The 26512-nt window shown below is 37.2% G+C and overlaps 1 protein-coding gene across 1 annotated transcript in view; it reads left to right on the top strand.

Moving 5' to 3' along the window:
- The window catches only part of LOC103920014 (chromosome unknown open reading frame, human C7orf60), a 25150-nt gene extending 1051 nt beyond the window's left edge, over positions 1-24099 (top strand). The window contains exons 2-4 of the mRNA XM_009327648.1: positions 8046-8219; positions 15772-15886; positions 20821-24099. Coding sequence (XP_009325923.1) covers positions 8046-8219; positions 15772-15886; positions 20821-21450 — 919 coding nt within the window. The 3' untranslated portion in view covers positions 21451-24099. The remainder of the gene's footprint in view (positions 1-8045; positions 8220-15771; positions 15887-20820) is intronic.
- The last annotated feature ends 2413 nt before the right edge of the window (positions 24100-26512 follow it).

The raw sequence follows: 26512 nt of genomic DNA, 5'->3' as shown, positions 1-26512 counted from the left end.
AAATATTTGAAAACCATTCCTTTACGTATCAATCTCTTATCCTTTAGCTTAACACCCCACACCCCACCCCCACCCCCAAAATAGTTAACTGTTTCTCTATAGACCCTTTTCCGGACCTGTTTTCTGTACCCTTATCCCAGTTACAAGAGAATCAGTTGGAAAGAACTATACCCAAAAATGGACACAGCATTCCCCTGGCCTTGTCAGAGAGAAATAAAATGAAGAAATATTATTGAGGTTGTAGTAAACTCTTGTTTATGCTACTGGCCTTGTTTGGTGGGTTTTCTGTGGGTGGTTTTTTTTGTGTTGGTGTGGCATTGATTTATGCTCACTTGTGATCCCCAACTGCCCATTTCTTTTTTACAGGCTTCCTCAGTTGCTAGTTGTTTTCTTGTATTTATGCTATTCATTACTTCTGTGGAAATGCTGATATTTGTATTTCTCTTTACTAAATTACACTCTCTTGAATCGTATTGAATCCTAATACTGTGATTTCTTGCAGCATCTACCCCCTGCCCCCCGCTTGGCATCATTCACAGATCAGTTAAGAGGAGTACTGACTGTTCCAATGTTCAGGTTATCTGTGAAAATACTAATTGTACTGGACCCAGGACAGATTCCTGTGGAACACTGCTCGATATTTTCTTACAATTTGATTGTTAACTAATAAGTGAAAATTTTTTCAATAGAGCTGTGTGCACTCACTTTGAAGTAATTTCAGGTAAACAGTATTCCCTTAGCTTGTGACAAGCTTGTCTGTTACCCTGTAGGACAGGACAATGTTCCTTGTGGACAGGGGTGGAACAGTTGATGGCCTGTGTATTGAAGTTTTTTGGCTCTGTGTCTCACTTGTTTTCTGTTTGTAGTTCCTACAAGATTTACAAAGTAAGCATTTAAAAAAACTGTCCAGTTTGGGCCTTGCAGCATGAACTCATATTGAAAAGAGAATCCACCTGGTAAGAGACACTAAAATGCTCTGCCTCAGTTTGAAGCTTCAATTAAAGCATGTACCTTTTCAGTTTGCAAAGTCAAGGGGCAGGAGTTTAACATCAGTAGGAAAAGAGGGGTACTTTTCACTTCTGTGTGCCTCAGATTAAACCAAGGCCTGGATGGCTGGATACCAGAACATATCAGACTGACTTTGCATTTTGCAATTTTTTGTTCCTTCTCAAAGAGCCAAGAGGTGTGCCAGGCAGATGGCAGGTCCCATTGTTGTTATTCCTCCTTGTGTCTGGCTGCATAATTGCATGCAAGAGAACTTGACTTGCACGAGACTTCGCTGAAAGCTTTTGCTCAATGCTTTAACTGTGTCACCATGACAGCAGGAAGGTAGCTGATGTATTAGATGAAGTTTAATTTGGGAGTGGAATGCTGAAAATACTTGGGAACCACTGGTGTATCCCTGCTGAAGAAAGGGTAGTCTGAGCTTTTTTGTTTTTCTTTGAAGGAAGATCTTTTCAGAGATCTGAAACTGCGAAGTGGTTTTTTCACTAGTTAAAAAAAAAAAAACCAACTTTTTTTTTTCTTTCCTTCATTTTCCTTGTATTCTCTTGTAAACAAACACCGGATAAAGTAAATCAGAGAATACAGAATAACCACTAGAGAAGCCATGTGTACTTCTCAGGATCAAGAATAACAATTCTCTTGCAGGGTTCTCCTTTCAAAAGTCTTTCTAGCTATTTAGTTGAAGACACTGGAAAAATGCTTGTTCTGACATTAATTTTTAAACCAGATGACATGAAACTTATTATTTTACTTCTTCATTAGTTGTTGATTTAAACAAGCACATATCCAGACTTTAAAAGCCATAAAAGATGAAAAGCAGTACATGATAGACTGTGCCGATGACCATATGCTGCATTGTATAGGGCCAGTTTTATTTATTGTTTCAGGGCATTATACAACTGTTAGCTGAAACTGTTAGCTGGGGAGAGGGGAGGGGGGAAGAGAGATTAAAACTTTGTCCCCTTCCAGATGCAGGTTAATGATCCCCTGAGTGGTGTTGTAAAAAGCCTGGGCAACACTCAACTGTCCTTCCCTTGCTTTCTTTTTATATCTTTAGAAAACTGAATACAGAGTAGCAAATGGTATTTGGAAGTTAACACTTCTGTCTCTCTTTAATTTGTATTACAACACAAACCTTAAACCAAAATAGGGTAAGATGATGTTTACCCTGAATAATTGTCCTAACTCTTAATTTTTGCTGGCATAGGTAGGCTGGTGAGCCTTTGTATGGACAATGAATGCCAGCCTGTTCTGGTTCTAGTTAGAACAAAATAAGCTAGACCAGCAGGTTTGCTTCTTTCTGTTGCTTTTGCATCAGTGTTAAGACTTGTGTTGACTTGGCTATTTTTTTAAACAACAAAAAACAAAATCTGCACTTCCAACTGTCATGACAAAGCACTATCTGGACCTGCATTTTTTTAAAAAGTCTTTTGACTGTTTCATGAGCAAACTGAAGAAATATGGTCTTGATGAAGTTAATGTCAGGTGGGTGCAGAACTGTTTGAAAAAACTTGCAGAGAATAGATGTTAGAAGCTTATCTTAAAAATGTGATTTACTGAGAAGGACTCTGCATCCATTACTAATCAATATTTTCATTGCTAGAATAAAGTCTGTTTATTAAATTTAAAAATGAGACCAAATAGAAAAGAACTGTCACTCTGAGAGCAGGATTAAAATTAACAGTGGTGTTAACTATACTAAATATTATCAACTATACAAATACAGGCCAGGGAGTAATTGGTTGTGTCAGTCTTCTAGAAAAGCATTTGGATTCTGTAGCAGGCCACAAGCTGAATATGAAACAGTCAATGGGATGCTTTTGCAATAAAGGCAAATAACATACTGGAGTGTGTTAATGAGATTGTCCACAAGATATGTAAAGTACTCCTCTGACTTTATTTAGCCTTGCTCTTAGCCAAAATATTACCTTGGCTGCTGCATTTAAAAAATAACAAAGAGCTCAACTCCAAGAAAGATAAAGAAATGATCAAAAACGTTCTAGTTTTTTCCATAAAAACCTTGGGGTTTTTTTCTAGAAGCTGGAGCTTCTAGAAAAGAAGAGAAGGGCTAAGTGATCTCTTACAAGATCTGTGAGAATAACAGGTCTCTTCTAGAACTGTAAAGCTGAAACTTCCAAACCCAAACTGATTCTGTTTGGGTTAGGAAGATTGAATGAATGAATGTTTGAAGTTTGAAGGCCCTTCGACACTGTTTTGCACCTTTTTTGATGAATGCAGTTAGCTGAGCGATTCACTTTCAGGAGAATGGAGTTAAGAGGGAGGTGGTGTAAACAGGAGGAGGGAAACCATTTAAAATAGAAAAAATACTTAATGGTCATTGTTCATGTTTGTATGACAGTCTTAATTTTTGCTCTTAAATAATTCTTTGTTCTGACAAAACCATATCTGTTTGTTTGAACACTAGAGCTAATTAGAGCAGTGATCATATGATAACTGCTGCCTATTTTCAAGTTCTTGGAATCTTCCAGTAATTAAGGATATTGCCTCCAGAAGCTGGCTTGGGGTGAACACAACATGGCAGAAACATCTGACTACAGACCTAATTGTGTTTCTCAAAAGGAAAATGTCTCAAAACCCTGAAACTGAGACCAAGTATGAAAAATAAAATGGAAAACTGTATTGTATATGAGTTTCTCAACTTGAAGTTTAACAAAATATAACTATGATGATAAAAAACTGTAATACTTTACATCGAGAAACCTAGTGCTCTCACCTCTGCTGAATAGAGGATTTTTCTTAACCTAAAGCTGGGTGCGCATGACAATAGCAAAATATTTTCCAGTCTAGAGGAAACTTTTATGCTCTTCTAGGTATGATTAATGTGTACAAGGGAAACTGAGAATTCTCCTGTCCTTGATTTTTCTTTGGAGGTTGTGGGGTGGGTGGGTTAAACCTGTAGAAGAGTTTACACTATTTTTTTCAGGCCAGCAGCTCTGTCAGTTGACATTAATAAACTTATTCTTCAATGTGTGGGAGGAGGGGAGAAATGTTTTGCAGACAGAAACCATGATGAGAAGTCCAGACTTTCCTGAAGGGAAGTATGTTATTTCTCTGCACCCTCACTGAACTTCATCTTCAGTATTAGGTTTTGGTTAGTAAATGTTGTAAGGAACATAAGTCAAGTTCACCTTTTCCTCATTGTAAAGCAGAAGGAAAGAGATGGACTGTGTCAGTTCTTAGCCTGTAAAACTGGCTGCTTGAAACCCTTGAGCATTGATAACAGCTATCAGAAACTGCTTTTTGCCATGATAAAAGCTGAACATACCTGCTTTAATTTAGTTGTTCATTATTACTTGATGAGAAGAATGACCTCGTGATTCTTTCATGGCTTTTAAATTTCATATGGTGTTTCTTTGGCAATTCCCCCCTCCTTTTTTTTTAATTACATATTCTATTGAAACCCTTGGTTTTGGTCACTGTATTCAAAAAGAAGCTTCTCTTTCATTGTTGGAGAATATTAACAAAAGAATATGTATTCATATTGGCTTTTACGAAAACTTCCTATACGTGTCCAGCCCAAATGGCGGAACGGGGGATCAACTTGAACAGGTTGTTTACCGTTTGAGATTTGAAGTACGGAAAACAAGTTTCACTGAGGAAATCTTTTTTGGTGTGTTTTTTTTTTTTAAAGCAAAGACATGAACTGGACACTTCACCTGTCTCTCTGCCAGCAAACTGAAACAGTTTAGACCTGAAACGTTTATTTTGCAGTTTGTGTAAACTGCAGCAAGTGTTAGCTCAGGCAGCATTTACATTGCACAATTCTTCACAAAAAAGTATGTTAATTGTAGAGCTGTTATTGTATCATCAAAGACTGAAAGCTTAAATGTCAGTTAAAAATGGAGCCATGTCAGTTCTCAGAATTATAAAATAGATCCTTAATTTTATTTCTCTTTGTAGATAATTAAGGGATGTTCTGTTCATTACTTGAGACAGTTGTTAGAAGTAGAGTCTTCTATAGCTGCATACTCAACCACAGTGTGATCAATGATGGCTTTTAATGGCCATGAAGTTAAACACGTAGCTACATCAACAAGTTACCATGGGGTAAACTGAGTGCATTACCTCTGATTAGCTACTGTGCAGTGACTGCCCACGTGCTCACTGTTACCCCCATGGTAGGTAAGAGGTCCACTTCCATGAGGAGAGTACAGAGACAGCTCCTCTGAAGCCACAGGAGCCAAAAGGGCAACATGTAGTAACCCTGCCAGAATTATTGTAACTTCAGAAAGGCGTAAAATGGAGATAACCCTTAGTGGTTATGAAGTGCAGTGTTGCCTGGGGTTTTTTGTTTGGATGGGTAGATTTGTTTGGGTTTTTTCTTCCTTGTGATACTGCACAGGTATGCAGACTGGGATCTGATTGTGAAGAATTTTACCCAGTCTTGGGCCTTCCTGTGGCTCTGTCCCCTCCATCCACCAGCAAAAACCCAGGAGTAGAAGATGCTTCTCCTCATGGTTGACTTTGATAGTGTCTTATGTGCAGACAAGGAAGGTCAGTTAAGAAGAATATAGAATTATGAGAACTCAGTTGACAGGATAGACAGGGGTAGAAGGATGGAAAAAACACTGATTTGCACCAGTACCAAGAACGGGGAAGAAATGGCTTCTTGGTGACAAGAGGAGCTTATACTACACTTTACAAATAGGCGGTTCTCCTGTGCAACAGCTTATTAAGTGTTAAGCTGGGCAACATACCAGCTTCTAGTGAATTTAAAAGTTGATAACATCAATAGTTAAGGAGAAAAAACAATACATTCCCCCAAGGTTGGGAACTTTTTGATGTGTTCTGACTTAGATGTCAGCATCAATGGCAGTGCAGCACTATTTAAACTGCCATTGATGCTGGATGTTTTAAGAGGTATAATGAGAAAAAAGAATAAAAATAAAGAGGCTGCAAGGGGCTAACAGAGTAGTAAGGTAGGTGATAAATGGTGAGGAAAAAGATATTTTTTTCTGAGTTTCATTTCTTTGACTAAATGACACACAGAACTAAATAGCTAGGAAAGACATAATCCCTAAATTGATCATATGCTTATAAACAAATAATACAATATAGTATAAAATAAAACTTTTATTAGCACACCAGCAATAGTTCAAATGTTTTTCTAGGGTTCTCTTGTTTACTGATGTTTTTAATCTCTTTCCTGCTAAGTTAAATGACTGATTCCTTCTACTTTAACTTTGTTAATTTTAGAATTGTTGTCTTTCCATACGTGCAATCTCTAATGAATGGAGTTGGTATGGTTTCACAGTCTATATATCTGGGAGTATTGCAGCCTCTACTGCTATTCATGCTTCTGCATGTGATCTTGCTCCATACTGTTAAGGTGTGGATTTTATTTCTTTATTCTACCTAGCTTCTATTTGATCTGAAAATAACTTTGGTTACTGAGGAATTGTAACTATAAACTTGTTGATTATAAATATAATGTTTACTGAGTTTATTTCTCATGTAGCTGTGTTTTCTGCTCTAAGATTACTGTCTGCATTTTAGACTTTTTATATTTAGTGCAAGAACGCCTGCTTGAGCAAGTAGAACTTGCTTGTACTTTGAGTTTGTAAGGTGCAGGTCAGTTTTGATCTTGAGGTCCTATAAGCATGTCAGCACAGAAATGTGTCCAGGATAACTCCCCCCACCCCCCCCGCAAGAATTAGTAACCTGGACATAATGTGCTACTGTAACTGTACATTTACTGATTCAAGGTGTTCATTTCCTACCAGCTGGGAGTAAAGCGACTTTATCTGTACATGTTTGATTGTGTATGCTTCCCTTTAAGAAACTCAACTCCAATTATTTTTTTTTTTTCCCTTCACATCTTATAGGGTGGAGAGGCTGGATATATTTGGTGCCTATAGTAACACCCACCCTTAGATAAGGCCTGTGTATTCCAAATCCTTGTCTCTATTTGTGATTTAAATGCAGCATTATACCAACATGTCCTTTCCTGAATCTGTGATGTGAAATACTATGGTATCTTGATCCTGCTTTGTATAAGGTGTTATTAAATTTGAATTTATGTTTTATGGAATGTTTCCTTCAAACCTCTGCAGCTTTTTTAGAGGAAAATTGAGTGAGTTTCAAGAAAGCATCATAAAAATGTGTTGTTATGAAAACATCACTCAAGTACTATTTCTGTTAAACTTTCCATGCAAATATTTGGCTGGCACATCTAATTAAAAATACTGCTTTGTGCCGGGTGAGTCAGGCTTTTTAATTTCACAGCAACAAATTGTTTCCAATTCTAGTTCTATTTTGTGGACAAAATTCAGTTATTCTCGAACATAATGCTTGCTTCTTACACGCTAATGCTGACTACTGGTTGAAGTATGCAGGTGCAATTTAACTTTTCTGATGGCATTCGTTCCTTTAAACTGGTTAAAATTTCTGTTCAAGTATGACCAGATTATTTTGTTCTCGTTCCTATTAGCAAAATAATTAAGTATGGGAAAAAATTGGAAGTTAAAGTAAGTCTTCCACAATAATATAGTTACTGCAGATACCTGTTACTTAAAAACAAAAAACACCCCAGGCAAACTCAATTAAAATTAAAAACTGGTGTATGTAAGTTAGCGCACAAGACTGGATTATGTTTCTTTTCCCCCACATTATGCACAAAAGCCCCTGCATTTATGGGGAGCTAGTTAATAACTGTTTGCACCTTAGTGGAGAACTGTGGTGCTCAGGTGACAGCTGAAGTTTACCCTCTGGTGATGTTCTGACAAGACTTCTGCTGTCTTGCTCTAAAAGTCTATCCAGATAAAACTATTTTGAATCTGTTTACTCAATTACGACTTACGGCCTAATTTCTGGAAATAAAACACCGACCAACTTCAAGTGTGTCTTTGGGTGTATTGCATCTTTCCTAAAGCTGATTTACCAAAGCTGCAGTAAAACGCAGATTTGTTTAAAAGCTGACAGCACTTATCTTTTAAACCTCTGTCTTGTGTCTTATCTATAGTAATGACCAAAAATAGCGTTCTGTTTTTCTGGGGATTTTTTCTTTTTGTTTTTTTCAGTGTATGCCGAGAATATTTTCAGAACGGTGGGAAAAGAAAAGCACTTGAGAAAGATGAAAAAAGAGCACTTCTTACTTCCAAGACCACTCCAGCTTTAAATGTTACCCAGGCTCCCAAGATTGATGATCCCTTGCCAAACTTTGGCTTGACAAATCATGAAGCTATAACAGAAGAGTAAGTTTTACTTGTTTTCCAGACTTTTTTTTCCCATTCTGTGTGTGATAAGACTTACGTGGACGTTTTTTCCCCATAACATACTAGATCAGTCTGATGTATTTTTAATAGTTAAGGAAGGGCATTTTCATGTGAACATATATACATGTTTAAAGAAATATTTATGTTGTTGTATATTTTGGTGGATGCCATAAAAAAATTGCTTGAGAATGACAACATAGTCATCTTCATTTAAGTGTTGGAGCAATTTCACTTTTGTATGTCATTAGTGTGTAATGCAATTTATATTAAACCTTGAGGTGAAATAAGGAAGACATTAGTTAGGTTAGAATGTAATGGCTGTTCAGCATTGTTGAAAAGTCAATTGCTTATGTAAGTACTAAGTGCCAAATGTAAATATCAGAGTACTTAAAACTTTCTCTTAATAAATAATTGCAGAGAAACTTTTGATTCCAATTATACACTTCAAAAGCAATTTTGAATTATAACCCTTAATTTTAAATGTGCTAGCTTTCTGATGACTGGTTCTGCAGAAGTTGTAGTATCCTTGAGGTATTTTCCTAACAACAGTTTTAATTTTGTTTTTGACCTTCACTCAAGTAAGAATTTTAGTTATTGCATTCAGGAGTAGCTTTATTTCAGTTACAGTCCCATGCTCCTTTTTTTCCTAAATAACATGGGTCATGTTTGTGGCTATTCCATGTGTGATGGAAAGAACTTAATATTTTGCAAGTATAATGGAATAATGAATGTATAAGCATATTATCACTAAATGTTACACTTATGACTTGCTTCCTATTCTTTATAGACCAGTTCCTACAATTGTCTGCAACAGTGGTTTTTCTGTTCTGTGAAGAGATTTTTCTCATTATTGTAGCACATCTTCTGTGATCAGCTCTTACTTTAAGTTAGATAGAGTATTAGTTAGGAAAGGAATTAGAATGTTACTAATGTTATTAGCAGATGTGTCTGTCCCTATGAGCTGGCATCTTTTGTGGTTTCTCATGTTTGTGAAGTAACTTGCAAAAGGCATAAAGATCCCAAATGTGTACGTAGTTGAATAGTTACAGGCAAAATGAAAACACTTTCCCTGTTGTCCTCTTACGACAAGACAAAACAGATGCTTCCAAAATGAAGGTAGTGGCTTCTCATAAGCAGACTTGCCCCACCAACTCCTCTTTTTAGTGCTCATTTTGCTAAGTCAGCCTCAAAATGAATACCTGTTTTTAATGAGAACTGCCAGGCACTTTTGCACAAAGGGCTGATGAGATACTAATACCTTATAACATCTCAATAATGCTGGCATTTGTTAACACATAATTTTAGCATTACTATAAATAGCGATTTGTTGGTACTTGTTTGTTTAAATCAATAGGTTTGGTGATTATCCACTACTTAAAGTTGATTTGTCTTCCAGTGGGAGGCCTTGTCATGATAAAGCATTAGCTCTCTTTTTGCATGTGCTCTATCTTCATACTTTGTACAGAGTTTGTAATGGCCGTTGCGGAGCTAACTTCACATGAGTTTCTTCTTGCTACCAGTAGTCTGTAGCCTTACCTTTTGGTCTGACTAGTGCGTATAAAAAGTAGTTAATAGAGAAGTTTTTATTTAATAACTGTAAAAGTATTTGTTAATATAGTGGGTGATGATGATTTTTATCGTCATTCCCAAAACTTTAAAGATACATACATCCATAAAGACATACCTGGCAAAGGCAAGATTCATAATATTTACCTGAGTAAGCAACAAATGGTAGTAAGATTTTTTAGTAGCTGTACAGACCTTAAAGCAACAAGGCATAGCTGTTCAAAGTTGCTGCCCAGAGAAATCAAAATTCAATTTCTTCCTCTATGCTTTATGGAAGAAATCACAGTTTATCAGAATGAAAATGGATTGTGTATTACACAAAGCATACTTTTCTCCTGAAATGCTTTTCTACCATGTCTACACTGATCAATTAGTGAAGTCTTTGAATCTTGGTGAGGTCTTGGTACAAGGGGTATGGGGGAACCTACACACACACACACTTGTTCAAATACTGTCACTCCATTCTGGTAATGTAAGACTACAGATAAGAGTTGTGGAGTTGTCTATAGGTATGGCTAAGCATGTGACTTATTGTCTTTACACTTACCAGAGTAAAACAAAAATTTTGTTCTTCCCATATATAATTCTCTCTCAAGTAGAATTAAAAACAGGTTGCTTATGTAGGAGCTCTTTCTGAGCTTACCTTTACTGGCAAGCCACTGTACTTTGCTTGATAAGGAGCAAAGCTAGCTCAGGAATAAAAGGTTCCACAGGCAGTGAAAAAGACGCTGGGAGATGTGGACAGAAGTAGGAAGCATTCAGCCAGCTCTTAAAGGTGATGGTAGGAAACATCATAGGAACCAGAAGTGCAAAGTTTACTGCAACTCAAAGTCACTCAGCTGCTTTGAACCCACTTCCAGTTGCTCATGTTGCTCACCTCTTTGCCAGATTAAAACTGGTGAGTCTCACAGAAATAACTAATGTGAACAGTCCCTTTTTACTTTCATCTATATGACAAGTTAAAGTATTGTCCATAGTACTTCCTTCCATCCCAGAATGAGTTCTTACGTTTCTAACATTACAACTACACCTGATGTGATGCTGGACATCAAAATGGCTCAGCCTTGCAAGATAAAAATGGCTGTTATCTGCTGTTTCAATAAATCAGTCCCCTCTTTGTTCTCTTTTTGAGTATTGTTTCTCTTCTTTTTCCATCAAATTAAGCAGTCTTGCTTTTTATCCTTAATGGTAAAAATCACAACCTTTTTGGTATGGATTCTTCTCAGGCACTGGTTTGACTGTCTCTTAAGGTACATTCCTTCTTTCATATGTATCTCAGCAAGCTAGACCTTCCCGTTGGATATCTTTATGCGTGGATGTTACAGAAGATTTGAGGCATACCAGTGTTGCCACTCAGAACCATATGTATAGCTTTGTTCTGCTCTTCTACCAGCAGCATAAGGCTTCTGAATTTTTTCCCCCTCCCATCCTTGATAATTAATAGAGTAATTGAAAACTGTAAACTAGGAGATCAGCACTTGAAGTGATTAATTTCAGAGATAAAGTGACTTTCCTTATGGTCATATAACTGCTCTATTTCTATCTACTTCCAAGAGAAAATGTCACTTACCTGTACAGCACCTAGTTGAATAATAGGTGCATTTTTAAGAGGGCTAATAATCAGGAGCTACAGTCCATTTAATAAAGTTCTTGAAATAAACAAGTGTGGGATATATTTAAAATGCACTAATTTCCCAGGCTATATACATTTCTATACCAGTTTCTGATCTTTAACTATTCACATTTTGTTTTTCTACCTGTACACTAATGCATTGGAGAATCCTGTGGATTCAGAATGTGCTTGGAGATTACCTACAGTGGCAAAGTACTTCCCTTGCCTTTAATGTTGCCTTGACTGAAAATCATTAGGAAATGGGGTTCAAGGGTGATTATCAACGAATTCAGCAAGACTGCATTTCTAACAAAGTCATTGGCTCACTGGATCAGTGACCGTCACCTCAATTACAGTTATATTCTCACTGAGGAAAGAATAGAGAGTCTCACTGAGGAGAGACTTAAGAGTTACAGTGCTGAAAAAGTGGGTATTTGAACCAGTGGTCTTTCAGACCATCTGAATTGGCGGTCTGTGCTTTCTGTATATGTTCAGTGACCGAACCTAAGTGCTTCTGAAGAGCTTCAAAATTATTTCAAGCACCTAACTAGGATCCTGTTCCTACTGATGACTGGCAGCCTGAGAATTGCTACTAAGCGATTCATTGCACCTGTGTTCTGAGAGGCAGCAAAACCTGACAAGCAACAGGAAATCAAGACATAAGCGAGCATCTGCATCTCTGCTACTTTTAATGTTTCAAAGTACATTTGCATTGAACTTAGAGAGCAAGGCTCCTTGGATGTGACACACCTATCTGTGAATTTGCCCTGTATCAAATGCCTTAGATCTGTTGTCTGTTAGTGTAGAAGAGAGTTTCTGGCTTCTGCTCAGCTTGGAATCCAGGTTGTAGCTTTCCAGAAGTGTGCCCCAATGCTGTAGTACTCTGAAGTTGTGTCCCCCTTCACCCAGTCAAAAGTAACGCTGCAGCCAAGAATGCAGGTTTTGTAAGAAAGGAAGACAGAATACAACGCAGTGATTTTTCACTCTACTGTAGGTGAAGTGGGCTCTCCTGGAGATTAGAGGGTTCTGGGTTGTGCTGCTTAATTTTAACCTGTACAAGTATTTCATCAAACACTTTAAATGGAAAATGTTAAGATCTCTAGAGGCTGTCACTCTTCTTTATGGGAAGTTTCCTCTGCACTATAGAGTCACGTTGTGTTTCCTGTGGTCCCATGTGTCTTCTATTCTTTTGCTGTTACCATTGGACTCTTACGTAGAATGCAAGCGTACATACAGACGTATGTTTCTGTGTTTGAAAAAGAATCTGCCGTTAGTGTCTCCATTTGCTAGACAAGGAGATGTGCTGGTCTGAGAAATGTTGTACTAGTCTTAACGTGAAAAAAGACATCACTTGACTTCAGCCCATGTTTGTGATTTATGGCCACTAGGATCTGAATGGTCCCTCTGCAGTGTTCAGATTCCTGTTGTACAGATTACATTGTGATTGGCATCCAAGCTGGGAAAAAATTGTTGCTATCATCTTCATTCTGAAATCTCACTCAGTACTGACTGACTGACAGGGTAGCCCAGTAATGTGTGCAATTTTAACTTAAAGGTAATTGTTGAACTATTTGCCTTGGTGATGCTGGTATTTTGACAGATGTATCGCCTGGATATCTTCTGTTCTATGTAAAAGCAAAATCTTTAAATTTGGCATTATTGTTCTGCCGAATGCAACGAGAAATCTTCTCCTGCTTCTCCAACATCTTCTCTGTGGTAGATCGCGGGGAGTTTAGGAGGAGCACAGAGAGCCCAGATATCTTTATTGCTGCTTAAAGACTTTTTTTTGCAGTATTCCTTACTGCTTTGTTGTTGCTGTGAGTACAGCCATGGCTTTGTTGGGACTCCATTGGCCTTGCAGATCTGTTTCTGAAAGTTTCTGCAGTTATCTGTCTCTCTAGGGCTGAATGTTTCCCAGAAAGATGACAAATGATATTTTAGAGATGCCAATTGATATTGGCTACAGAAACTTGAAGCAAAAAGCAACGTTTGCTTGCTGGAAAGCTATCATTGTCCTCCCTGTGAATTCCGTATGAAAGCTGTGAGTTTGTGTTTGTTTGCCTCTATTAATGGATTTTGGGTATTCTAAGATCTTAGAAATAATGATGGAAATTTTTAGATGCAGCCCTGTAAATGATCCAATAGAAAGAGCTCAAACTGTTGGGTGCTAGGTGCTGTATATTTTCTCTTTTTTTTTTTTTTTTGATACGTGGATGGACTCATCAAGTTGTGTTTTAGAGAACAGGCAGATGTAAAGTCCGTACTAGTGAACTTGAACGGAGTTGTTTAAGTCCAGCATTTACTGGTTCGTTGCAACTGCAAAGAAAGAATAAACAGTAGGGGCCTCCAAATTCAGAATGCAAGGAAAGTAAAAAACAAAAGAATAATGTCTTTGATTATAGGATGTATTCAACAGCTGAGTCCCTGATATTAGTGATAACTGAGTGCAACATTCAAATTTTAAGTCTTTTAAGAGGGATGGCATATCAGGCTAGACAAACTAAGTGCCAGGACGAGGCAAAACCTTTAAATGACGACGAGATAGCTGACAGCCAGTACTGCTGTACAGGTGCATTAATCCTACCTGATGCTAGATTATGTATACTGGTAACTGCCTTAGTCATGAAGAAAATGCCTGTGGTTGCAAACTTGAAGACCACAAATGTTCCTCTAGGCATCGGTCAAGGAGACTATCCTTTGGAAGATAAGAATGCTCTCAGAGGCAAGGCAGCAGTCACTGTCCTCAAAAGTTGACAGGCGTCTTTTTTCTTTTCTTTTTTAAACTATATATTTAACGAAAAGAGCAATGAAGTCTTAATCTTCATAAAGGCATTTCAGATTGGTTTTGCAGTTGGTCACAGATGATGTCAGAGCTTCCAAAGAAAAGGTGAATCTCATCTGCCATCATCTAGCATATCTTCTGCTGTGCTATAATGGGAGCTTCCACCAGACAGTACAAGAATGTCCTCTCTTTGTTTCTTCAGTCTGCTATTTTCTTTCTGATCTCCAACTCGTCCAGTTTTTTTTACCCCAGGAAATTTTGGAATCTGGTTGAGAAGATGATGGGCAGTTATTCGGTGTGGGTTTTGTTTTGTTTTGGTTGGTTGGTTGGGTTTTTTCCCATGAGGTTTTTGAAGGGTATATGTGCAATCTCTGCAGCATTCTGGAACTAAAGTATTAGTGTCCACAGCAGTCTGTCAACTGCTTTCTATCAGTCCAAGCAGTAGTCATGATTTCTCAAGTTAATCCACCCCCCCTTTTTTTTTTTAATCATTCACCTTTTATTGTTTGGTAGCATAGTTAAGTATTTAGTGTTACAGCCATTGGCCTTCTTATCTATAATTTCACCTTGAATAGTAGGGTCATCACACAGTGGCAGATAAGGAGATACATCTTTGGCTCACTAAAATGTTCTCCAGAATTCTTATGGGATAAATTTTCATTTTTAAGTACTTCAGAAGTACTCTGATTAGGACTCTTTCCTAAACCAGATGGCTATTTTTGACAATTTCTCACTAAAAAGCTTTTGGATACTCCAAAAGAAAACTGATTGTATGGCATGGAATAGACTCTTTTTTTTCCAAGTAGTTTTGAGGGAATACTTCGGTTCATTTAGATGTTCAGAATAACTCCCCTACAACTTGAGCAGCCAATTTTTATGTTTGTGGCTCTGCATGGGCTGATCTAACTCTTTCACAGCATCCATTGCAAACAGAATTGGAGTGAACCTCCAGCATTTTAAAAAATATTAGCTAACATAAAGCAAACAAAATATTTTAAAATTTTTTCAGGCAACAACTAAATGCTTTCATTTTTTAGATTTTGTTTGTTTACCTTGGAAGACCATTATGTGTTCTTGTCTTTACTAAAACAATTATGGCACTTGACTTCAGATGATCTTTAAAATGGGACTGACAAGTAGGTAGGCCATGAAGTTTTGTCAGTTTCTCCTTTAAACTTCTGAAATTTTAACTCTGACTTGTGTGACTTCAACACTAATAAAAGCTACAAAAAGGTAAGTGGGAAACAAGGCAATAGAGAAAGCTTGTCTAGTGGACACATAAGTTGCCATTTTAGTTTCTTACTACAAGTTAGTAAGACTATTAACTACACCAGTTAATAGTATGTTCAGAGCAGCTGTAACTGCTCAACTCTTCCACTTGAGGACCATCTGCTTTACGGATGGAGCTTGGTTCTTTAGTTATCTCAGCAATTCAAGTACAGCATGCACTTCTATTAGTCACTACTGTGATGTTCTATGAGAATTTTTTTGCATTAGTTATGTGAAATTTTAATTCAGAATATATATTCAAAAACAACCTTTGATAAAACTGAATTCTTGCTGCTTCTTAGATTGCTCCACTCCTTGGGGAAGATCAGATTACTTGATGTTGGTAGCTGCTTTAATCCGTTTCTGAAGTTTGAAGAATTTCTGACAGTTGGCATAGATATTGTTCCAGCTGTTGAGGTATGTAATGTTTGCTGAATTTAATATAAACTTGATTCTTGGGTATTTTAGAATGCTTCAAAATGACTGTAAAAAAGTATGTTTAATACTTAAGTATGTATCTTAAATATCTGTGCTTTAAAAGGAACTGTGGCCCTCCTACTACCTTTTCCCATGAACAGGCTCTAAACTGTAGTTGTGTTTTGTTTTAAAAATCTGGTTTTTTTTTCTAAGAGTTATGCCTTTGTAATGCAGTTGTGAATCTTAAAATTGGAAAATTTAGGTAGCCATCTTTTAATGGCTTTTCAGATGAGTCCTTGCATCTTAAAAGGCATAAATAAAAATTGAGTAGGCTTATGCTTAGGCATGAACCTCTCAGAAGTTGCATTTGCTGACAGAAAGAAATTATCAGTGACTGTATTTGGTGAGTATTATTGAACATATTATTGAACTTCTGCAATCCTGAGGACAAATTTATCAGCATTTCTGGGGTAAATTCCTTCATTTTCTCTAGGCAATAAGGTCCTCAAATGCATTAATTCTGCTGTAATCATATGTTCTTTCTGTCTTTTGCTCTTCACCCAACTTCTGTCAGTCCTAATAGCATTTATTAACCAAGCCAAATGACAAAGCAGAATGAAAATGAAAAGATACAGAATGGAATGCATTTCTGACAGAAAACAGAAAACCCTTTGACCATATACATCTTGACTACTTCCAGTTTAAAATCAGGCTCTGTTAAAATCAGTTGCCTAAGGTAAACCTCTCTAGAAGTGGAGAGGTGAGAAGAAATGTACGAGTACAATGATATAGTTAACTTGAAAGTAATGTTCTCTTATTTGCTGCAGTGTGGTTTACATGCTAAATACATGGTATTTTGTTGTGGTCACCAGGTTTAGTCCACTAACACCTAATTTACATTTTTGCATATATGCTTAGAGATAATGAAAGATATTCTTGGAAAAAATCCGAGTCTGATAAATTGCTTTTTAAAGCAATTCAGTGTGAGTTTCATCTAAAACACAAAGAAACTTTGAGTGAACTACATGATTGCCTTCCACCACTTAAGAGGCTGTAGGACATCTGCATGGGGCTGCAAGGAGACACATGCCACTGAAGTGGCAGCCTATGGCATCTAAAATGGTAATACACGGAAGTAAATTTCCAGCTAAGGTACATGGAGCATGGGTGTCTACATCTGAGGCTCTATGTTCCAACTGCAGTCAAGGGTGATCTATTAAAAATAGTCAGTGAAACCTAAACGTCTGCTGTTTCCTGGTGAATTGTGTTCTGACCTCGTGGGCTGTACTGACTAGCTCTCCAGTGACTATAATGGGAGCCTAGGCACCTGAAGTTACATGAGCTGAATCTAACCATTAATGTTGGGGTATGGATAGTTAATATTTTGCTATCTGATCTATCATGCTGTTTTCATAAGAAAATTATTTTTGTTCTCATGAAAAACAATTTAAATGTACAGCGACCAAAACCATTATTGGAAGAGTCCCAGAAAGGTTACTTCTGTAGATGTAATGGAGGAACCTGAGTAATCCAGGCCAGACAACAGGAGAGGGACTAGTCAGGTAGCTGCACTTTCTGCGTACTAACCAGTTCTTCAGGCGCTCTCCCAGTACAAGGGAATGATAAGCTAATTGATTTCTTGTCATCTGACACAGTTAGTAGCATAGCTTGATGATAGGAACTCCACAGAGTGCTACTGTACAGATCAATGTAGTTATTTTGAGGCCTGTCTCAGGCTCACCAGCTTCTCTTGCTTCCATCCTCTTGGATACTTTGGTGTGTTCAGGGCACCTTGCAGCCTAGCTAGCAAGTGTCCTTGGGGTGACATGGAGTACAATTTGTACACTGAAACTCATCTGCTGGAAAAAGCTTAGGCCCACCTCCAAAACAGAATTAATAAGACCTGATGTATTCAAGATGACTCTACTTTGAGCTGCATCAACACCATAACATCCTGAATAAATTTATCTTTAGGCCAGCAGTTGCCCGCACTGACTTAAAACTTCAGAGTAACAGCCAGAGGGTTCTTATGGTAGTTAATGTCGTTGTCTGACCTGAAAAATGGATCTGATAACTTAGTGGTAGGAGCTGAAAATAGAAGAACTGGTAAAATCTTCTGATTTAGCAGATCTTTTAGCTAAGATACCAAAATACTTTTTTAAACACATTGAAGTATAGAGGCTTCTTAGGAAATCCAGTTTCTTGAATAATACTGAATAGAGGGTTAAATAATTCCTTCTTTATTAATAAAAATAGGTTAATCCACTTTCTGCATATAGAAATGCTTTGGCTATAGACCAAGTAGTTGAGTAAAATAAAAATACTTCTGCTAACTTGAATAAGAAGGATGTAATTGTGGAAAAAGTAGGAGAGGAACTGAAATGTTATTTATATAATGAAAGAATTAATGTCTTCAAACTGTTTGGAATCTGTATGTTTCAGAGTGAAAATGTGAACTGTAGAGCTATAAATATGGGAATATGGTAATCTGTGTTTTGATTGGGGTGGGTCTGCACCAAGAAAAGTTTGGTATTCCCTTTAGTTAGGCACTGTTCACTCATCACTTTCAGTGTCTTGGTGTAAGGTACACTGAGGGGAAGCATGCAGTATTATAAACTAGGAAGAGGGACCTGAAACGGGTAAGCGGAGCAGGCTCCTTCTTGACTTGGTGTTTTTGTTGGACATTCCTTCAAACATTCTGCTTGTAACACAGATATTCTGGAGTATAATTAGCAGTGGTTATTTTCTTGAAGGAGTTTAATTTGTCTACACTTTAAAAAAAAAAAAAAAGGCAAAATTGGAATGAAGGGAGAATCTCCACTTTGGGAAAATCCAAATATAATTTCATACTGCTGGGAAACATGCTATATTGGAATAAATACTGTCTGAGACAAAAAAAAGAGGCTGGAAGAGTACTGGAATTAAAAATCTGAAAGTACAAGTAGGATTGTGTTCTTAAATGTCAGTGGATGCACTGAAATATGACTGCTGTTTCAGTGTCTAACTGACTTTTCAGTCTAACTGACTTTAGTTCAAGACTTGTATATCTAGAGTTCAGTAGCAATCTCTAGTTTAGCAGCATTTTTGTCCTAAAACTGCCTGCAGAGTTCAAATTCCACTTGAAACATACTTTAGTCCTGAAATTCTTTAACATTATTTCTGCATAATTTATGAATATTTTTCCACTACTGAGAAATACTTGCAGTCTAAATTGTTTTTTCAACTGTGTATGTATAACCTCTAACTTTTTAAGTCTTGCTTCTAAGTATAGTTAGCACGTTACTCTGAACAATTACTCTTCAAAGCACTTCTTTCTTTTAAAACTTATTAGAGGATATAATGAAATTACTGCTGTTAATTTCCTGCTCTAAATATTACAAGGAAGCAGAATATAGCCCTGCAGGTATAATGGTTGCAATTAAAATTTCTTGATTATAGCTACATAATGCAAGTCTATTTCTTGATTTTTGCAAATTGAAGGCCAAGATTAAAGCTACTGAAAAATGAATCACAGTTTGGTTTTGGGGTTTTTTTTGAACATTGATTACTTTTTCTAATTTACCGCATATTCTCAGAAGAGAATGTGATTTTATATAAACAGAAATAACATTCTCTTCTACTTAGAAACAAATTTGCATATCAGGTGCTTTATGAATACCTCTACAGTAGTGTTCTAGTGATCTCTTTTTTGAATATAGTTTCATAAAACACACTATAAATATTTTTGCAGTATGAAAATGCAACAGATCTAACTCCACCTTTCAGATGTGCTCCGCAGAATGTTTTGTCTCTGCTTTCATGTTCACTTACCTGTTTAGAAATCTGTCGTTCACTGCACATTCTCTAGACGTTAATAACAATTTTTGTTGCTATTATGTTGAAGCCTTGTACCTTAATATCTTTTTTATTAGAGAAGTCAGCCCAGATTTTGATTAATATAAAGTGTCAAAACTTAAACATGAATATCATAGTTACTCTTATTTTTTGAGTGCTCTGTGATTAAGGATGTTAAGAACTTATTCTTCTGTACGTTGTATTGTGGTGTCATTTCCAGTCTTCAGCAGCTTGAGCACACAAATGATCGACAGATGAATTTAAAGCCCTTACCTTACTTTCATAACTGCCCAAATGTGTACCGCTGTACTTTGTGTTTACAGCAAGGTTAAAACATGGACCTGCATCACTGCTGCAAAGCAGGCAGCGCGCTGTAATTTCCTAACATATCTTGCCTTGCTGTAACTTCTTTATGTTTCTGTGCCAGTAAGGAATGTCACTTTTTTCCAAGTGACCAAACTACTAAGTTTCCTGGATTCTTTAAAGAACTGCTGGAAATACTGAGGTATCAAATTTTCTAATTACTGATTTCAGGTTTATTTAAAAAAAAACAACCCAAACAAACCAAAAGCAAAAAACAAACCACCACATAATTTAGATGTAAATTTTAAGAATTCCATTGTTTCATGCTATTGCCAGATTTTAATATGCAACTATCTTGACAATGTATGGTATACTAGGAAAACATGGAGTTTTGGCAGTCAATAGGGGATACTTTGTGCTTCCAGCATCTGGAGAAACAAAAGCAATGTAGGCTAATCTGAGTTCTTTTAAAATCATTTGTGAGATAGAACAAAGTGTCAAATCAACTATTCGGGCTATTTTTTTTTTTTTAAATGAACAGTTCTCGGTTATTAAATCTCCAGTAAATTACTGCACATCTAAAATTTTTCTTTGCAAATGTGAAAGCTGGAAATATGCATTATTTATAAATTTTGGTTTAGCTTGTTTGATTTAATAACATTTTTTTTAGCAGGCTTGAATTTTCCTCAAGAGAATGAAGAGGTTATCACTGATCGTTCTGTAGGTTTGAATTGTATTTGCTCTTTAAACTAACCTTGATGTTTGTTTGGCTTCTTCTGTTTTTCTTATTCCACCAGAGCGTATACAAATGTGACTTCTTAAATCTTCAAATTCAGCAACCTCTCCAGCTGGCACAAGATGCTATAGATGCCTTTCTCAAGCAACTGAAAAATCCCATTGATTCTCTACCTGGAGAACTGTTCCATGTCGTCGTTTTCTCACTCCTCCTTTCTTACTTTCCATCACCCTATCAACGATGGATATGCTGCAAGAAGGCACATGAACTTCTCGTATTAAATGGCTTATTGCTTGTAATAACTCCTGATTCATCTCATCAGAATCGCCGGGCTATGATGATGAAAAGCTGGAAGATTGCCATAGAGTCCTTGGGTTTTAAACGCTTCAAGTATTCCAAGTTTTCCCACATGCACCTGATGGCATTTAGGAAAACTTCCCTGCAAACAACAAGTGACTTAGTTAGCAGGAACTACCCAGGAATGTTGTATATCCCACAGGATTTCAACAGTATAGAGGATGAGGAGTATTCCAACCCTTCCTGCTATGTTCGATCAGATACAGAAGATGAACAGCTAGCTTACGGTTTTATGGAGCTACCCGATGCTCCTTATGACTCAGACTCTGGAGAAAGCCAGTCTAGTTCAATTCCTTTCTATGAGCTAGAAGATCCTATATTGCTTCTAAGTTAATGTAGTCGTTGAAACGCCCTTTCAGTCCAACCTCTTGCTTAACTAATTTTGCTATACTAACATGGGCTCAACACACAAAAACGGTTTGCATAAAGAAAATGCAAAGGTTTACAGAGTTTGCTATTTTTTTCTACTTTTGAATTTTAAAATTTATTCTTGTATGAAAGTGGAAAAAATACAAGTTTTATGCAAATGACTCAGTCATAGCATAAATTGCTGTTACTTTCTTTAGATTTGTATCACTAATTTTTTTCCAGAAAGGTACCATTCTTTTCTTTAGTGCTGTGAAGTGTGAATTCTATTTAATTTGCTAAATGTTGTTTCTATATTTTAACTCAATGTGGTTGAGCTTAAGGCACTGGAGTTGGTGGGCTTCTGAGAAGTATATGTAGGAAGAAATAATTTGCACTTTAATTAAATGTGCAGATAGGTTAAGACACTTGGTTACACATGTCCCTTAATTATGGAACAAAACTTTTATCCAAAATTTGTTTCACTCTGGTTAAGCCTGGGCTGGAGAAAATATAATGCTTGCACATTTGATATTATGTTTATTGCAGCCCTCTTGAGATAACACCAAATTGAGATAACGCCGAAACACTGGAATATATTCATCCATAGTTATACATACTGTGAAATTTCATTGCATAAATAGTAGTTAGACATGAGATTTCTGAAGGTTATCCCCCCCCAGAGGAGTATGGTACGTCTAGACAATTATGTTTCGCTTCAAAGCTGGAACATGGTTTTGCAGTTTTATGAGTGTGCAAGCACTAACATATATCAGTATTCCCCCAATGATGGTGTTCTGTATTCTCTTCAAACTGTGTTTTTTGGGGGACAGGGTGGGTTTTGTCATGTTTTAAAGTAAATTATTTATGCATTTTAAAAACAAACAACTTCTTCTTTAGTTGTCCTTACTTGTAGACCTCCCAAGTTATACAGTAACTACAGACCGATTTTGTAAAAAGGAATATAATTATACAAGTTTTTCAAGGATACACATAGTTGCACAAAAACCTGTATTCAGACCACATGAGTGAAGTTAATATACACTATTTGTTTGCTTATTTGGACCCAAAAATCTTCTGTTTAGTTCAATAAAAACTCCATAGTTGTCTGAAAACTGGTCTGCACTGTAAGGAGATGGAACAGAAGTGTTTTACATCTGTTAAGTTTTTTAACTTGTGTAATAAATTTGTGAGTTTTTGCAGGAAAAAACAATTCTGTTCAGTGGTAAAAATAGAGGATTCAGTATTAGTTTTGCTTAGATTTCCCTCCATTTAAAAATAACGGCCAGAATTTTCAGATTTGAACGTTAGGCTGTTAAATCTATATGTAAGTGCCTAATAATAAATGATTTGAACTAGGTGCCACATCATGGTTTTAAGACTGACTTCAGCAACGTGGTAGAAAATACTAATCTATAGTTTTACAGGTGGTTGTGATGAAAAGTACCTTACACCATATTAACCTATGATGTTGTATTTATAATACAGAAGTTACCAGATAAACTGAAGTTGTAGTGTGGATTTTACAGTGGTTGCTACAAAAATGAAACTTAGCCTTCCACTGAAGTTTTGCACTGCAAGTGTCACAGTTTGACCTACCTGTTTTTCATTTATACCATTTCCTACAAAGAGTCCTCCTGCATTGGTCCTGCTTACACTCAAACATGAACTGGACTGCAGTGCTTCATTCTTTAACGTAAGCTTTTTGTGTCTCAATTCTTAAATTTAAAGCATCCCCTAATACTTGATTCGAATTTGTTATTTAATCTGAATGATAGTTATATACAAACCAAGCAATTATATTCTGATGTGTTAAAAAAAAAATTAAATTTAGACATACAAGTATCATGGTTGACTTTTAAATTTTTTTTACAGAGACTACTTCTCTAATGAAATACACAATGGCTTCAAAATTGGCTGTAAGTCAGTATGTGCATCTAATGATTTACCACTTCACTTTCACCAAAATGTTTGTCATTCAAAGCCTTTCTTCTTCCCAGTTAACCACTGACTCCAGCAGTGTTCATGTTAAAGCTAAAATATTGGTGCTATAAATTCAACTGTTCATGGAAACTTATTCTGTGCATACTTCAAAGTGTACCTAACATTTTAACTGATACTCTTTTTAAAAGAAGTTATATACCAGCTAACATATATGTGGGCATTGGTTAATGTAAAATGGTTTGTGATTCATACAAAAAAGCAATTCAGACCAAGATTTATCCCCCCAAAATAGTTTAAAATATTAACATTTAAAATTTAAGCCTTTTGGCTGGTTGGTGACACCATTGTATTTGTGGTTTAGGGACCTGAGATTCATAACAGCTTGGTTTTCTTGCTGCTCATTCTAAATACCTGAAGTGTTCTTTTTTTTAATTTTTTTTTTTTACAAGGGACAGTAGATTGTGGTGCAGGAGGGAAGTGGGATTTACATAAATACTTATACCTCTCTGAACAATAAAGTGATATCAGGAGTTGGATATTTGGCTTTGGTGCAAGAAGAATGTTTCTAGGGTATGAAATATTTGAAAATTATGACTGCAAGAGATCTCTCTTAAGGTGCTGGAGAAGAAAAGGAAAAAATGTGTATTTGCATTTCTGTTGTCTTTATGTCACTACTTTTTGTGAACAAAGCACATTTATTAAAAAAAAAAAACAAACTGAAAACCTTCTTAAAAATTGTTTCTTTGGGGTGGAGATGCCGTCCTTTTTTCTTCCTGTGCAATTGGTTTATGCTGAAATCCAGTGAAACCAATGCATAGTTATTTTCTTTATTGTCAAGAAAATAGTTGTGTTGCGTTTATTTTATAAACAACTGAATTATAGTAAAGATATTAAATTTGGTAGTTCAGTTTCAGCTTCTACATCTCAGTTGTTGTCTTTGCTTTACAGAAGGGTTTTTGGAGTTCCTCCAGTTGATCCTGTATCATGTTTCTTTGCCTGCCTGCTTAGGATGCGACCACTTTCTAATGCAGTTCCTCTCTTCTCTCTCTAGATGTTCTTAGTTTCTCCTCTATCCCCCTGAAATATCTTTGCAGATCCTGTTGTACGTTGGCCCTTTGAGGTCATTGCTGTATTTTTCTACGTGGTGATTTTGAGTACTGGAGGTGTTGGGAAAGGATGGCAGTGGGAAAAGAAACCCAAAGAACTGAAATGCAAGGCTCCTACTCAGATCCAGATTCTAAGAAAATTAGATTTCAGCAGAACTGAAGTGTGTCCCTAGCACTGCAGAGCCTAGCTGGTATATCCTGGTCTCTTACTTGACAGTGAAGATCAGAAAATGTGATTTCACAGCTGTCCTCAGTATTGCTTCCTGCAGAATCTTTCTGTTCTTTTCTTCTTTAGGGAGACTTGCTGACTTGTCTTTAAAAGTGTGATCATTCTAAGTCTTTTTAATTTTATCTCCATGAATCAGCAGTGTATCTTTGATTCCTTGCAGTTGGGATATGTATGTATTCAGGTTTTTGACTCCTTTTTCCTCATTTCCTCAGTTTTCCTCAATTCATTGTTGTGTACCTGTAGAATAGCAGAAAGATTTTTTTTTTTAGAAGGGTTGCATTTCACAAACTTGCACAGAAACTTAGTTGTGTTTTTACTTTTTAAGTAAAATATTCTCCAAGAAGTTCAACAAATAGTTGCTTGAAGAGTATTCCTAAATCACGGTTGGACAGATACGGTACCAACTAAGTGTTGTCCATGATGCTGGTAAAGCATCTGAAGCAGGTGACACGTACTGACCAAGTTAGATTTCTACTGTTCTGCTTGTTAAAGGAAAACCTCTTCGCTTTTTTTTTTTATCCATGTAACTTTTAGGCCTGTTGGCCAGTTGTATTTAAAATTTGAAGAGGGGAAGGGATTTTGGAGACGACAGGTTCTTGTGAATCAGTTGTCTGAATAATTGAGGCAGGAAAGACAGACTGTCGAAGTTTAGATGTTTGAGTATCCAGCTGCGGCCCGTCAGCACCAGTGCTTCTTGACTAAGGGGATGAAGGGGCTGGTTGTGATGAAGGGATTACAGGAACAAAGGACATAAATCTGCAGCAGGCCAGCCCTGTTGCAGCTCAAAAAGCCCTTGTGCAGCAGCTGTCTAAACTTATTCAAAGTCGAACTACCCTTGTTTTGCCTGTCTAAGCAATGGAGCTATTAAGATCCAGAAACTTCCCGCTCTTGCCTACCTGCCTGCGAGGGCCAATTCAAAACATGCATTTCCAGCACAGTGTTGTGAAACACTGATGGTCAAGGAAGTGTGCCTTCTGTATAATGCAAGGGTGGTGAAAGCTCTCGTTTAGGAAGCATGCGTCAGCCCAGGACCAGAGTCCTCTCCCCCAGAAGGCTCCTGCTAGCAAGTGATGGGAAAGGCTAGAGAGGGTTCAGTTTGTGTTGCAGCCCTGATTCAAACACAGCTTTCCCTCTTCTGTGTCCTAAGCACCAGCTGACAGTATTTAGAGGTTTGGTTTTTTATTTTCATTCTCCCAGCCTATTAACCTTGCATTTTTTTGTCTGTGGAGGGCAGAATGCGCTTTCACTCCTGCCCAGCATCTAGATGCTACTGAATTCCCCGAGAGTGAGACAGCTGTGGGGCTGGAGGGTGCCAACGGGAACAGTGTTTACAACCCCACTCTGGCCCATCAACACCAGCTGATATGTAGGTGAGTCTTCTTACAAGAAAACGTTGCTCTGGACTCCAGGCCGCTGGAGCCACGCAGCACAGCCCAGGCCCGACCCTGGCAGGGCGCAACACCAGCACCGCTCTCCTCTCTTCTCTCCCCTTCTTACACACTGTGGACCGGACTCCTCGGTGCAGCCCCTCTTCAGTTGCTCTGGGTATTTTGGGGTATTTCCTCTCCAGCCAGGCATGCCCCCCTTGTCCCTTAGTGCAGCCCCCACAACCCCTCATAACACCACCTCCGTACCTTGCGCAGGCACAGCAGTCACCAACCTAAGTAAGAGCAGAGCTTCCCTCAGCAGTGATAGTGTGCAATACAGCACTAAGTGTTTGTTAAGAAAACTCTTATTCCCGCGAAAGGCGAGGATTTTTGTTTCAGCAGAGG

The sequence above is a fragment of the Pygoscelis adeliae genome, unplaced genomic scaffold (assembly GCF_000699105.1).
Source record: "Pygoscelis adeliae isolate BGI_AS28 unplaced genomic scaffold, ASM69910v1 Scaffold113, whole genome shotgun sequence".
Lineage (NCBI taxonomy): Eukaryota > Metazoa > Chordata > Aves > Sphenisciformes > Spheniscidae > Pygoscelis > Pygoscelis adeliae.
This window is presented reverse-complemented; position numbering and strand designations above follow the sequence as displayed.